We start from the raw sequence: 14396 nt of genomic DNA on the forward strand, positions 1-14396 counted from the left end.
TACTATTTTCTTTTCTGACTTTTTTCTTGAGATTTCATATGTCTCTTAAAGGTTCTCGTAACGAACTGGTCAATTAAGTTTTTATTACTCTTAGTTTCCTTTTAATATCTTTGTTGGCATTTTATACTTGGTTCAATTGAGTTTCGTTATTCGATTTTGTTAGCAACTCAACATTTCAGATACTTGTGGGTGTGACATGATTTCTGTATTGAAAGAATTTTGGTGGATAACATACATAGGACTTGTTTGAATCTCAAGCAACCATCTTCTCCCTTGGACATCTCATCAAAAAAAAAAAAAAATCTTCTCCCTTGGACAAGTAAGTTTCTTATTCTATGTCTCATTTACACATGAATCTCTTAATAACATAATTGTGTAAGGACGGTTATAGCACTAAACTAGGGCGCCTGTAGAGGAAAGATGAGCTGATAACACAAAAGGCAAGAGCTATAATAATAATAATCTAATTACTACAATAATGAGGATAAGGCAGAGTGTCAGACTATGTTCAAACTTCGGATAAGAACAGAAGAAATTATAACAACTTAATCTAATGTGACACCCTTGCTTTTATCTAATGTGTAACATAGTCCCCATTTCGTTTCTTCTTAGATTAAGAACCTAGAGGTAAGGGTGGGAAGAAATCCCAACTACCTGGCATGTTCGTCCGACTCAAAGTAAGGCCACAAAAGCCCGTGGGAAAGTGTCGGGCGGAGCCCAACCAAATAGGTAAATAACAAACATGTTAATATTTGGTCTCAGATGTAAATAGACATGTCACGCAACTAAGTCGATTGGGTCAAACTGATTGACCTAACTCCCTATTACCCCCACATCTTTTGGTTGCTTCAAATTACCCACCTAAATTTATGTTGTACGTTTATAAGCTCTTTTCTCATACACCTTTTAAAAAACTAATAAACTCTGATTTTCTTAGAAATCAAACTCAAGAAAACTATTCATACAACTCAATTACGAAAAATACTCAACCGAACTTGGTTGGTTTTATGGATGATGTGATGATAGTTTTGTAAGGGGCTATTTGTTAAATCGTTAAATTAGTAGATACTTGTATCAAATAAGCTAGAAATAGCTTCAACTCCTTCAAGTATAAAACTCGCATCCTGCCATAATCTTCTCGTTTTTTCCCGATCTCTTTTCATCCCCCTCTCTACGATTCAACTCCTTCAATCTTCTCTCTCTCTCTAAAACTTTCTTTCTCTCTCTAGAAATGACAGGAGGAGGAGGAGGAGTTCAGAAGAAAAGGCAAAGAGTGGGAAGCAGTAGTCGTCTCTCCACTTTCGCCGGCATCGATTCATCTGTTTCAGATCAAACCCTAACGGAAGCAACTCAAAAACCTCATCACCGTTTCTCATTTGCTTCATCATCCGCTTTGTCTCTCTTAAACGAATCTGTTGCCACCGACGTTATCCTCTCCATCCACCTCGAATCATCTTCCTATCTTCGCGATACAGAAACTATATCCACCGCCGGATCTGTCGATCAGGATTACGCCAAGCTTTATCTCCACTCCGATGTACTTAAACGGTCGAAATACTTCTCCGCTCTCTTATCTGAAAGATGGCACAAAGAGTTAGTTGAAAATTCTGATGGATCTAATAGGGTTTTCAATCTTAATCTGAAAGTTCCGGCTCCATTTGGAAGTATCGATGCTCATCTGACTGTTCTGAAACTGCTTTATACGAACGATTTCTCTGGTGAGATCAATACTGTTTCATCTGCTTTGATTATTCTTCCTGTTGCTCTTGAATTACTTTTCGAAGATTGTGTTAAGTATTGTGTTAGGTTTTTAGAGGCAGTTCCATGGACGGAAGAAGAAGAAAAAAAGGTATTAAGTGTAATTCCGTTTCTTAGTCAAGAGGAAGCGATAGAACTACTTTCTAGGGTTTCACCTTTGAAAAGTAATGGTTTAGATGAAATGCTTAATGGTTTGCTTTTAGAAGGATTTCGTAATCATCCAAATATACATTTTACAAAGGCATTTGTGGCGAAATTATTGAGAGATCTTTCCCCTAGGGATTCAGTTAAACGAGCATTAAGTCGTGCTTTTGATAATCATCTAAAAGTTGTAAAGGATTCATTAGAAGCTTATTCGAGTCCTGATTTTAGAGGTGATCAAAATGAGACGGAAGCAATTCAAAGGTTGAATTTGCATACAGCTTTGACTAATGGGAAACAATTGTTATGGATACTTGAAAGAATGCTCGAGTTGAATGTTGGTGATTATGCTGTGAAAGAATGGAGTGAACAAGCTGCGTTTACTGCAAATTTGCAAAGGGCATTGAGAGATGACGCGTGGAAAAATATCGTCCCGGGCCTTCCTGCTGTTGTGCTTCGATGCACTTGCAAGCTTGCCAACACTGTCGCTACTGGATCAATTTTGATTACTAGACAGGTAATGTCACTGACTGATGTTTGCTGGATTGGTTGGTTTTTATAAAAGTACTTATTCGATTTCGCAAACTTGTGTGATAGTCACTTTTCAATGGCGCTGTTGGGTCTCTTCACTTGTATATGATTTAGATAGAATGCGTTGTTACAGGGGTTTTAGTTTCATAAAAACTTTGTATTTTTTTTTTTTTATCCATGATAGACTTCCCACCTTGAAGCATGAATTTCCAATAGTTTTGCAGCATAGCAACTAATTTGCTGGATTGGTTGGTTTTGATAATAGTGTGTATTCTAGTTTCGCGATCTTGTTTGACAATTGCTTTTCAGTACCGTTGTTCACCTCCCTTCACTTATATGTGATTCATATAGAATGGGTTTTGACATGGGTTTTACCGTTTTAGTTTCATATAAACTTAGATTTTTTTTTTTTCAGTACATGATTCTAACTGTAAAATGATTGGCTTCCCCTCTTGAAGCATGACTTGCTCTGATAATTTTGCAACATGACAACTAATTTTTTCCTTAAGAAATTAATCAAACCAAGGAGGTTATACAACCTGTACAATTTAGGGTATATACCTTCATGTTCCTAAGCAATCAACTAGTTCTACGGTTCTACCTACTCTCAATAACGAAAAGAGAACAGTGAGTGATTCTTTATCTAAAGTTTTCTGTTAATCCCATTGGGGTTATCCACATGTATTGCTTCTTTCTGTCATCAGGTGGTTTAGTTTGCTGCAGAGTTGGTTGATTCCTCTTAGATAGTGTCTTGTTTGCCAATTCATTAATATCCTCTGGTTCTCGATGACGTCATTCATGTTGTCAATAACTTCCTATGATGATTCTTTTTCATGGAATTGTTATAACTGTCTTTTGGCGTTCTTTTCATAATCACCGTCTCACAGATGTATATGAATCAATTCATCTATGTGACTGCAGGACGATTTAGAAATTACAGTAGTTTGACGTGTGTCAACCGTTCTATAATCATACCTTTGGCTAGCCTCAAAGTGATGCGGAAGCATTTTAGCGATTTCGACTTAACCCGTAGCCTCTTGGTATTCGTTTATTGCACTAGTGTTTACATACTTAATGCTATCTCGAACTGCATCACATTATACCTACCTATAGGGCGTAAACTCTATTTTAAGTCATTTGTTGGGGAGATACAGAACTCAGCTGGTTTATGCTTTCCAATTAGAAAGATAAATGACGCATAGGAGTGTCAGACACCAAAGACCATTGATACTTATCGGAATCCAATATTCTATCATTATTGTAATTAGTATTTACTCGCTACAAAGATTTTTCTCTCCTCTGTCTACACGCCATGGATTTTGCCAGTTTTATTTTCTATACGATGTGGCCAAACTGCATTTAATGAGAAATCATTAGGATAAGTCAAACTTCTTAGTATTTATTATCACTTTTTGAGCATGTTAAATGTATCGCTCATCGAGAACGTAATCTGAGTTGTGCTATCACGTGTGTTTGAACTCCATTTAATGTGATAGTCAAGGTTCATTTGTCGGTGAGATATTTTTTTTACAGGTTAGAACGAAGCTGGTAAAGGACTGGCTCCCAGTGCTGATTGTTGCCAAAGAGAATGCCTCACAGATGCTACCAAGTCACAAAACACTCTATCAGGAGCTAGAAGAAACGTTTCTGAAGATTATCTCTACATTACCGTTAGTAGAAGCCCAGGGTTTGCTGCAGAAATGCCTCACTTTCTCTACCCGAAACGTCGAAGACTGCCCTCACTTGGTATTGGCCTTCAATACCTGGTTCCGCCGTGCTAATCAACCCCCAGAGAGCGGAAAGCTTCATCCCCCAGAGAGCGGAAATCTCCAACCCCCAGAGAGTGAAAATCTCAACTTGAATCGTACTCAAGAATGAACCCTTACCGGTAAGTAATGTCAAATATCAGTTTAACTCTAACCGTGACAATTTGCTTCCCTCTATATTTAAGACTAGAAAACAATGTGAATAGTTCCCTTTATAATATAATCGTAAAACAAAACAAACACTGGCATGGTTATAATGCTTATGTTTTTTTTCGAAATTACTCTTTACTGTGTTCATGTTTTATGAATTATGGTAGTAGAATCTGTAAATGTTAGTTATTGTTAAGGTGTAGTTTAACATCTATGTGAATATATCAGACAGATATGATTAGTAATCAAGATATGTAAATTAGAAAACAACCCGATGTTGTTTCGACCTTATGTTATCCGGATGTATCCTCTTTTTCTTGTTTATTTAATTTTCATGATGATATCACCTTTTATTCACTACTTGAATAGTATGGTATCTGTGGATTTAGAGCAAGGTTGGTGGATACCCCTAGAGCATGATTTTTTTTGTTTTGCTTTACGGAATTACGTTTGGAGCGAAGAGGATGAGTCCCAAACCCATCTTTTTCTCCCCGTGGAATCATTTACAAATACAATGACAAAAGTAGACTTAATTACAGCTGATCAAAATTACTCTACTGGTTTTACCATTCTCTGTATCTATCTTTACATCTCATTTGATCTTGTGGGAGAAAGGAGGTCATGGCCACCATCTGATGACCCAACATAAAGATAAAAAGTGGTATATTTTTTTCCTTCGAACAGAACCACCATTCTCCGCAGCACATCAGCACATTGACATCTTCCTCTTCTTTGTTCTCTTTCCTCACCCACAGCTGCCCCGCCGAGTACCGAGATATTTCTTTCTTCTCCCACTCTTTCTATCATAACTTCGGGTTTTTTCTTGATGGAAAATTGATTCCATTCGTATAGTAGGAAAACATTGGTAGTGGTGGTTGTCGGAGATGAAGATGATTAGGATGATCGAAAGCGGCAACATAAATAGACAAGTTGATTTTCAGACTCACCCTAGCCAAACTATCTTTAAAAGACTTAGGATGATCGAAAGCGGCAGCCTAAATCAAGCATTGATTCTCCGAATAAAAGTAGCAAAATTTTCTTGAGAGGCTACAAAGGGGCCTTCAAAATGTGATACAAAAGGTGCCTATATAAACTCTGCTGGGTGTTTTTAGAACTTCCCAATTTTCTTCTGTCTTCCCTAAAGTACTATGACTAGTTGAAAGCTCTGGGAGCATCACGAACCACTCTTTTCTCTCTCTCTCTCTGGATTTGGAGAACTTTTCTAGTGTTGTAATTTTCATAAAGAAGGATCAATTCTCTCTCTCTCTCTCGTCTTGAACCGACATACAAGGAGTTCATTTTCTCTCTGTAAGTATGTGATACTAATAATTTGATCTCTTTGTATAATAAGCATGAAAGATTGATAATAAGTTAATAACAAGTACTAATACTTTCCTATATATATAAATTAGTTGGAAAACGATAAATAGGTCAAAATTGTGGTTTTTCACTTGGGATTATATTGGTGTATCTACAACTGGTTCAAATTTCAAACATCAATTTTTCTGAATTTTAGTTTATTTTGCTACTAGATTTTATGGATAAATTTAGACGCTTTTTTTACTAGATTAATTATGAGTTTTTTCTCTTTAATATATTGACATCTCAATGACAATATCCAGAAAGATTTTGAAAATTTGATGAATTTTTAGGATACTACACTATTATGGGTTCGTTTATGCATCTATTTGGGGAGAGGAAGAACATGGTATCTAGGGCCAACCACATGGGAGAAGGGTTATCTTGCAACCAATAATATAATGTCTAGGTCATTTCCTGTCATTGCCAATTGATTTATAGTTGAAAGACCACAAACTTAACATGGTATCTAGGGCCACACGTGTTGCACGTCACTCGAAAAAAAACGTGTTAGGCTAACCACGCCACACGTGAGGGGGCATGTGAGAATAATCCCACATTAAAGAAGGGCTATCTAGTAACAATAATATAATGCTTAGGTCCTCTCCACTCATTATCGGTCAACCATGGCACGCCTAGGGCAAGCATGAAGCGTGCCAGACTGGTACGACCTAGAGCAGTTGGCACTCCTTATATAAAGAAAAGACTACAAAAGTAGACCTATCCCGGGGCTAGCTAGATAGGAATCAACCGGCATGAGAGTGAAAAAAATCATGAAGAGAGAGAAGGAAAGTCGAGTCAAACATGGCTATTGTTGATTTCGTTTAAGTTTGCAGTAAGCTTTGGCTTTTTACTTCTTCTAGCATTGTTTCTAATATAACTCATTGTCATGTATGATACCTCATACGGCACGGATGAGACTTTTAGATGGTTTGGATTTGTTCTGTCGAACTTTCGATTATGTTGCAGATTGAGTAGTTATGATGTTCTGGAAGAGGCATTCTCCTAAGGAGAACAACACTGTGCAGCAAGATGAGAAGGTAATATCTAGAAGAAGATAATCAATTAAATTATGCGAAAGTTTCGCTTAAGGATTTTGAGTATCGAGATTGTTGATGTGCGAATTACTAAAATCATTATCGTTCGAATAGGTTAACGAGCTCAAGGTTGCCCTAGGACCATTATCTAGCGAAAAGTACTGTACAAATTCTTCCTTGAGGAGACATTTAGAAGCTCGAAATTGGGATATCTATAAGTCGAAGAAGATGGTGGAAGAGACAATAAAGTGGAGATCAACCTTTAAGCCAGACGAAATCCGTTGGGTAAGCTTCAAAACTTGGTAAAACGACAATCCCGGTTCGTTTATCCTTCTTATCTCTTGTGATAGTTCTAGGATTCAACCTACTTGAAACCCGTTTCAAAGATTCACGCCACAGAAATTTGTGTCTAATACGAAATATAATCATCAGAAAGACGTAGCTGTCGAAGGAGAAACTGGTAAAGCGTATCGAGCAAGTTTCCATGATCGACATGGAAGGACTGTTCTTATACTAAGACCTGGAATGCAGGTGCATATCTTCATCAGACCAACTCTTAGACGTACTAAGATATAGAAAATTGACCTAATCGTGTTCCTATTTTCACAGAATACGACAGGAGTTGAAAATCAGATGCGCCATTTAGTATATCTTATGGAGAATGCAATTCATCACCTTCCTGACGATCAAGAGCAAATGGCATGGCTAATTGACTTCACCGGGTGGTCATTGAATAACAACGTACCCATAAAAACAGCTAGAGAAACTATCAACATTTTACAGAATCACTACCCCGAGCGTCTCGGAGTAGCGTTTATGTACGATCCCCCAAGAATTTTCGAAACATTTTGGATGGTTTGAGTTCTATCCTACTCTCTCAATGCCTTACTCTCTCAATGCATCTTAGTCTGTATTCCTTATTTGCTTCTTCTTTTCCCGTTTTTTGAATCTGACTCGTCTAGCTCCAATTGACTCAGAATCAACGCGAAATAGAGTATCAAGAGTTAGACAAAATTTCTGAAGTCTTACTCTTCGGGTCAATTTAGACCTCAATTTGGAGCCCTAGATTGTTTTGTTCAGACATTCATCTTTGTGCTTGTGAATCTCTGATGGGATCCCAACTATTTATGCAGATAGTCAAGTACTTCTTGGATCCAAAAACATCCCAAAAGGTGAAATTTGTCTACCCGAAGAACAAAGATAGCGTGGAGCTAATGAGAACATATTTCGACGAAGAGAACCTGCCAATTGAGTTCGGAGGAAGAGCTAAACTGCAATATGAACATGAGGAGTTCTCAAGATTAATGGTTCAGGATGAATTGAAAGCTGAAAGCTTACAGGAATGTGATAAGAAGATTGAGCATACTAGTAATGGGTATCTGAAAACAGAGGTGGCTCGTGAGTCTGCGCTTGTTCCATCAGCAAACTAAGGAAACTTGCCCTGAACTTGTTAGTGCTAGTATAGAATAAGACTGATGGATTCCCCTATGTTTATGATGAGAGAGAAATGTCAAAATTAGGAATTTAGGACACAGATATTGTAAATTTTATTAATAAAGGTGGAAATCAAGACGTCCATCTATTTTTCGGGTGAATAAACAAACACTTCTATTTAATAAGGGAGGAGGATTCTTCGAGAGTATGCGGTCATCTCCAATGACTAAGATTACACCTCCCAAAATTATCTCCAAGGATTGAAATTATATTTCTTAAATTTATCTTTAAACCCTCTCAATAGCTAAGGTTGCACCTCTCAAACTCATCTCTAAAAGTTGAGATCATGCATTTGATCGAACTGTCTGTGTTGCTCATGCACTGGTGGTACCCTAGTAGAAATACATTTCTCGTGGGAAAGGTGATCTAATTTTGCAGAAAAGAATTACGGCGATAAGGTGCCATCATGCCAGAATGGCGAAACAAGATTACGGTGGTGCTTGTTTTTCTTCATTCTCTATGTCTGTCTAACATGTTGTCTGAGTCTGAAAGAAGCCACATCCAGTGACTCTAGTCGCACTGTCTGTTTTATAGGGCTCTCCCATTTTTGTTAAAAGGTCTCCTCATGAATTCATTGACTTGGGAAATAGTCATTGACCTTGTTTAGTTAAAGAGTCCCCCAAGCAATGGTTTAAAAACTCCACTTTAAAGGTATATCACTCACATTAGCAATCTACATATCTCAACTCTAAATCTCTCCAAAACTCAAATCTTTAGACATTCATCTTCTTCCACTTTGGTGATAACCAAACTTTCCAAGAACTGAACCTAGAGTTTGAGGAAGATGAAAGAGGAAGAGATGAAGATGAAAAGAGGGAAAGAGAACATGAGAGAAACTGAGAGCACGGGGGCGATATGAAGATGAAAATGGCGGTAGTGATAAAGATGATAGATTCTATCAGAGAGGCTAGTGCTACTGGCCCATTTTTCGATGGGCTCAGTCCGAGTTATGGCAATATAAAGATATCATGCCAAGGTCTAAATTTAACTTCATGATATCTCTCCGTAAGAGCCACTGATGAAGAAGAGGCATGGGTCTGCCTTAGACCACCACATGCTTCCCCACCTGGCCAATCTAGGCATCAAACCCACCCAAAAGGCTTATATGGTGTATAAGACAATGTGCTATATTATAACCTTAGGTTAGGAAGGGCTTCGTTAACAATGTGGGACTAAGAGGGTGTTTGATTTTCACACTAATTAAGTGATTTTCACTTAATAATGCGGGCCGACAATTTTAAGCCGTTTTAGTTTTTCACTTAATAAGTGAATATCACTTCTAAGTGGTGTCAACGTGCGAATAAGTAAGCTCTAACTTGGAGCTTATTTTCTTGGACTTACTTTGTAAGTGGTATAAAAGACATTTTTATCCTTCTTCTAATATAATTTAATTTAAAATGAAAATCTTAAAAAATGAATGCTTACAAAATCTTTTTATGACTTTAGCGATTAGTCCTTCCCTTCTGACTCATCTTTCACCTAAGTTTTTCTTCTAAATTTTTTTCACCTCTTCTCCTTCACTAATCACGGAACCACCCAAACTCCATTATGCAACACAAGTTCTTTCTCCTTCATAAATTCTGTTTGTTTATGGTTAATATTTTCCACACAAAGTATTTATAAATCTTAATTCTCTTGTAACATAAACTTGTGAGTTTACTAATTGAATTAGTAGGAAATGCTAATGTTTAAATACTTTAAAGGCAAAAAAGACAGTTACTCATTTTTATAAAAAAAACAAAAAGCAAGCACTTTGATTTGATGGAAAACAAATGACATAACACTTACTAAATGATAGCACTTGTAGTTCAAAAAAAAAAGTGATAGCACTTGTAAGTTAAAAAAAAAAAAAAAAAAGTGAAAGCACTTGTAAGTGCTTAAAAAATCAAACACCGTCCAAGTGCCGCACTTCCATTTCTCATTTCTCATCAATGTGAGCACTAGCATGTAAATATAAGCGCCCATACATATCTAACACTCAAAATAGTCTAAATAAGTTGGTTTCTAAAAATTCTTTACACAAACTACAGAGTATATGCATATTAGACCTGCATTACAGTTAATAGCAAATAATTTACTGTACAAAACTCTTAAACGAGTCCTAAATAATTAAAGCTCATTGGAATAGAGACACTCATCCACAAGTTGACGAAGGTTTGGATTCTCTAGTGCAGCTGCAACTCTTTCCTTATCATTCAATTGTTTATTGACTGAAAATTGAAAAACACATCGTTTCTGAAATAGTTTAGACTGATTAAGGAGAACGAATGAAATGCTTTTATAAAATCGTCACAGATTGATCTTGTGAAGGAAGTGAAGTGAATTGGGTGGTGTCTGTATATACCTGATTCTTCATTTGCATGAGATCCCGGAGCTACTTTTATGTCAACCTGCACCAAATTTATGATCGTTTATGTCAAGGAAATACATGTCCAAATTCTAAGAGATATCATGAAGTTAAATTTAGACCTTAGACAAAATATAAATGTAATTTTTAGCAACACAAGAGTTAATACTGATGGAAAAACATAGTTTCAGTTTATATATCAATTGTGTCCACGACTATGAAGATAGACATTTTAAGGACAATAAAAAGTCAGGGGTTCGATGAGATTTTGGAAGGTGAAATTGTAAACAACGGTGATACTATACCCAGCGCCTAAGCTGGCAGAATCCCAACCGGTTAGGTGGACGGGTCAGGATTTAGAGAGAAATGGATGTCACCTTTATAATTTTCTCTCGAAATTCTACCCATCCACGGTCCACCTAAGCTGGTCAGGATTCTGCCAGCCTAGGGTCGGGCATAATAACTTTGTTAATTGTAACATAGGAGAAGAGATCAATATGGAATGAAACGATTGTCTACTAGAGGAAAGTAAGAATAGGAAGCAATTCAAGGGGGTAATTGTAACGAAAAAATGTATATACTATATACCTACTCATTTATGTATAAAACATAAGCTGCAGATGATTAAAACATGCTTAACAAGATAATTTTGACATCATCCAACAATGTGATATTGAATATGAACCATCAGATTATTTTGTTTACGCATGTCATTATCCATGAATAATGCTTATCTGTGTGACAACAAACACATATTTCTATTGATGATGCACTGAAGTATAAACCAAGAAGAGGGAAATAGTCTTAGAAACATAAGACAGTTTCGTGCTACAAATACCTAGTGTGAATGAATTCTTGAAATACGAATTCATGAAACATATTCCAGCTTAATATAGAAATACAGTTGTCAGTCACTAACCTTGAAATGCGGAGGAAACCGATTCATCAGTTTAACTCTCAGACATAAGCCAATGACTGTTGCCATGCTACAATGTTGGATGGTTGGAGTGAAAGTTATCCTACATGTTCGAGAAGGTTAGTAAAGCAGAGTGAAGGAACTATCTTGTAATATCTAATAATCATTTGAGAAAACATCTTGAAGTTGAAGGCATGGTCATCTGGTAAAATCTTTAGAGTTAGTACACGAAACACTGCGATATGACTCAAACAAGAAAAATAGGAACAATGTACGAGCAACGGAAATTACAACATGACCCGAAATTCGAACATCCAATTAGGCATAACTAATGAATAGCTCCTGCTGAGAAGATCAAATTGCTCTAAAACCTCAAACAAGACGACTAGAACTTTAGACCATTCAAAACAAGAACGGAATGAAAAAGTTACCATGATATGTTTCCAAATGTTGGGACTCCCTAGGCAATCCATGGGGAATATTTACCCTAGAGTTGTAATAACGAACTTCGATAACCCCTCGCCATCTGTTTTCCTATTGTAACCCACTACCTAATTTTTTATGTCCGCGACATAAAATCAGTCTGATTTCTGAAAGATTGAAGAGTTGATCTCCTGTGATCCCTCCAACATTCTCTCATATCATTCAGTATGTTTCAATTAAAACTTTGAGGAGAATAGTTGGCAATCGTGAAGAATGCAACTATATGTCTTTTCAAAAAATGAAAACATTATGGACTTTATACTTGACCTAAACTCCTTATTGAGACTTGATTCAACTCTAAGGTGAAAAGAATACCGAAAATTGTTTGTTTAGTAATAAATTTCTCTTTATCTAAATATGCTCAATACAACTATGAACTCTAAAATAAATCAAAATTAAGAATCTGAGCAGAACATTAGAAAATTAACAAGAGATACTAGTTAGATGACACTTAACAGAATACGTCCAAGCTTTTCATCAACATTAATGGATTCCTCTGAAAGAACACTGAGTTGTTCAAGAGAATAAGGATGTTCCGGATCTCTAATATCCCTCACGAAATTTATTGCCTTGAGTTAAGAATTCATATAGAAGTCAGCAAACAACAACATCAATTAAAATAATTCAAACACTAAATCGCAACTTTACCAAATCCAGATCAAAAAACAAATACTACTAAAAAAAACGAGCAATTAAGATTTTTCTCGCTCTAATCAAATGTAGAATGAATTATAGAAATAATCTCAAACTTGATCTCGTGATCATGTCATAAAACCTTCAAATCTTCAATAACAGTTAGAAATTAGGTGAAACAGACAAATATTTAAAAGTGCAGGCAGCGATCACTATTTTGAGGTAAAGATCAAATTGAAAAGACTGAAATTATTCAATCAAAACGATCTTTCTCCCTCTAGAGGAGAAAATTGAAAAGGATATCATAAATATCGAGAGGATCAACAGCATCATCACCATGAAAATCTTCAGTTCTAGCGATTCTTTCCTTCTTCGCGTGAACGATCGGATTCGCATTTATTAGACCTAGAGTCATTCTCTTTCTTCAGTCAATTCTTCTTCTCTGGTTTTCTCTGTGTTTTCTCTTTCTCTCTCTCTCTTTCTTCCTCGCTGATGAGGAGAATCTGGACTGACAAATATGACTATTTATACTATAGTGTGAGTAAACTTGTGGACTAATACGGGAGTACATTTTTTATTGAGAAAATGATACCGCAGGTTAAAACCATAGGCTAAAACTATAGGCGTGCCCTGTGTTCTCAAGTGCCACGGCAAATTGTCATGGCTCGAGTAAACTTTGGGCCGCCCAAGCCCCCGCCAATTAAGTCACATGGTAAAGTCCTAACTCGAAGTATAGGGGGATCTATTGCTGCCCAAGCGAAGGGCAGCCCGGTTCGCACTCGGATCATAGATATCGATATGTGCCTAAGTCTCGCATGATTCACACCCGGACAATAGGTGTCCGTAGGTGCCGAAGCTGGCATGCTGATGAGGTGTCTAACCTCATATTTTTGTTGATGAAATGATGTAGACACGCAGCGGAATTAAAGATATGAAATAACTAAATAAGAACAATGAAATTAAAGATCAAATTACTCTAAATAATAAACTTTATTAAAACTTCAATGGGGTTTTTCTCTCAAATCTGAAAATAATAGACAAACTAGATATCCCTCTTATAGGGTTTTGGACTTTCCTAGCTAGACTTGAATTAGAATTCCTAAATAATTAAATACTGCAACTTGCCTAAATAACTGGACTAACTCTGGACCTTTCCAATTATTGGAAATATTAAAATAGCATAATTCATAAACCAAAATTAATTAATAAACATACTAAAATAAGAACTTTCTAAGTCTTCTCTCCTTGGCCGGTTGGACCATGACCGGGTCCGGTCATGGAATTAGTCTCCATGCCGGGTGCCCCTGCATCAGCATCCTCTTCCCTCAAGAGGTTCGTCCCGAACCGTTTGTGAAGAGAATGTAATTCCTCCGATCCATCTTCAATTGGTAATAATGTCACAATCTTCTTCTTCCATGGAAATTCATAAACATTCGAACGACCACGGTAAGTGGCATCAACATCAGATTGCCATGGCCGTCCTAATATGATGTGGCATAAATCCATATCTGTAACATCACAATTAACTGTAGACACATAAGAAGAACCAATAGAAAGATTAATAGTACACATATGATCAACTCTTGTAGTAGTACCGGACTGAATCCAAGCTGTTTTATATGGTGTTGATTTAATCACTGTAGGAATACCCAAGAAATTGACTAGTTTAGTAGAAATCAAATTCTCTACACAACCATTGTCAATCACAATAGTACAAACTTTATTCAGTACTGTTCCCCGTGTAACGAACAAATTCTTTCGTTGAGATAAATTCCTCTTGA

At 36.6% G+C, this 14396-nt stretch overlaps 3 protein-coding genes across 8 annotated transcripts; 2 read left to right on the top strand and 1 right to left on the bottom strand.

Moving 5' to 3' along the window:
• The first annotated feature begins 115 nt into the window (after window positions 1–115).
• LOC147541181 (BTB/POZ domain-containing protein At1g63850-like) lies at window positions 116–4616 on the top strand. Of its 2 annotated transcripts, none has more exons than XM_086637588.1 (2): window positions 116–2416; window positions 3964–4616. In XM_086637588.1, exons 1-2 carry the CDS (start codon window positions 1232–1234, stop codon window positions 4306–4308), a joined length of 1530 nt encoding a protein of 509 aa, XP_086493714.1. In that variant the 5' UTR covers window positions 116–1231; the 3' UTR covers window positions 4309–4616. The 2 variants fall into 2 exon arrangements, 1 of the variants encoding a protein (XP_086493714.1); XR_015223989.1 differs by having other exon boundaries at window positions 1136–2587; window positions 2830–4616.
• Window positions 4617–5486: 870 nt separating this feature from the next.
• On the top strand, window positions 5487–8358 carry LOC147541182 (uncharacterized). 4 transcript variants are annotated; one of them, XM_086637594.1, is made up of 6 exons: window positions 5487–6145; window positions 6366–6745; window positions 6857–7027; window positions 7175–7273; window positions 7352–7597; window positions 7876–8358. In XM_086637594.1, the coding sequence occupies exons 2-6, from the start codon at window positions 6686–6688 to the stop codon at window positions 8170–8172; spliced, it is 873 nt and encodes a 290-aa protein (XP_086493720.1). In that variant the 5' UTR covers window positions 5487–6145; window positions 6366–6685; the 3' UTR covers window positions 8173–8358. The 4 variants fall into 4 exon arrangements, with proteins under 4 accessions (XP_086493720.1, XP_086493719.1, XP_086493722.1 ...); XM_086637593.1 differs by having other exon boundaries at window positions 5487–5654; window positions 6675–6745; XM_086637596.1 differs by having other exon boundaries at window positions 5497–5658; window positions 6675–6745.
• A 1752-nt stretch (window positions 8359–10110) lies between these two features.
• LOC147541183 (MIP18 family protein (DUF59)) lies at window positions 10111–13112 on the bottom strand. 2 transcript variants are annotated; one of them, XM_086637602.1, is made up of 5 exons: window positions 12952–13112; window positions 12439–12551; window positions 11503–11602; window positions 10581–10626; window positions 10111–10446 (listed from the first exon to the last, which is right to left on the bottom strand). In XM_086637602.1, the coding sequence occupies exons 1-5, from the start codon at window positions 13009–13011 to the stop codon at window positions 10346–10348; spliced, it is 420 nt and encodes a 139-aa protein (XP_086493728.1). In that variant the 5' UTR covers window positions 13012–13112; the 3' UTR covers window positions 10111–10345. The 2 variants fall into 2 exon arrangements, with proteins under 2 accessions (XP_086493728.1, XP_086493727.1); XM_086637601.1 differs by having other exon boundaries at window positions 12439–12542; window positions 12917–13112.
• Window positions 13113–14396: the final 1284 nt, after the last annotated feature.

This window comes from Eschscholzia californica, unplaced genomic scaffold, assembly GCF_041429995.1.
Source record: "Eschscholzia californica isolate CP2 unplaced genomic scaffold, dmEscCali1.0.p SCAF_4, whole genome shotgun sequence".
Lineage (NCBI taxonomy): Eukaryota > Viridiplantae > Streptophyta > Magnoliopsida > Ranunculales > Papaveraceae > Eschscholzia > Eschscholzia californica.

Bases quoted from the DNA above. Each gene is read 5' to 3' on its own strand.
- LOC147541182 (XM_086637594.1), top strand. From the start codon at position 6,686: ATGATGTTCTGGAAGAGGCATTCTCCTAAGGAGAACAACACTGTGCAG. The intron at 7,028-7,174 runs GTAAGCTTCAAA...TATAATCATCAG, and splicing joins AGCCAGACGAAATCCGTTGG to AAAGACGTAGCTGTCGAAGG. The intron at 7,274-7,351 runs GTGCATATCTTC...CTATTTTCACAG, and splicing joins TACTAAGACCTGGAATGCAG to AATACGACAGGAGTTGAAAA.
- LOC147541183 (XM_086637601.1), bottom strand. From the start codon at position 13,030: ATGACTCTAGGTCTAATAAATGCGAATCCGATCGTTCACGCGAAGAAG. The intron at 10,627-11,502 runs GTTAGTGACTGA...AATTTGGTGCAG, and splicing joins GGTTTCCTCCGCATTTCAAG to GTTGACATAAAAGTAGCTCC. The intron at 10,447-10,580 runs GTATATACAGAC...TTCAATTTTCAG, and splicing joins TCATGCAAATGAAGAATCAG to TCAATAAACAATTGAATGAT.
- LOC147541181 (XM_086637588.1), top strand. From the start codon at position 1,232: ATGACAGGAGGAGGAGGAGGAGTTCAGAAGAAAAGGCAAAGAGTGGGA. The intron at 2,417-3,963 runs GTAATGTCACTG...TTTTTTTTACAG, and splicing joins CAATTTTGATTACTAGACAG to GTTAGAACGAAGCTGGTAAA.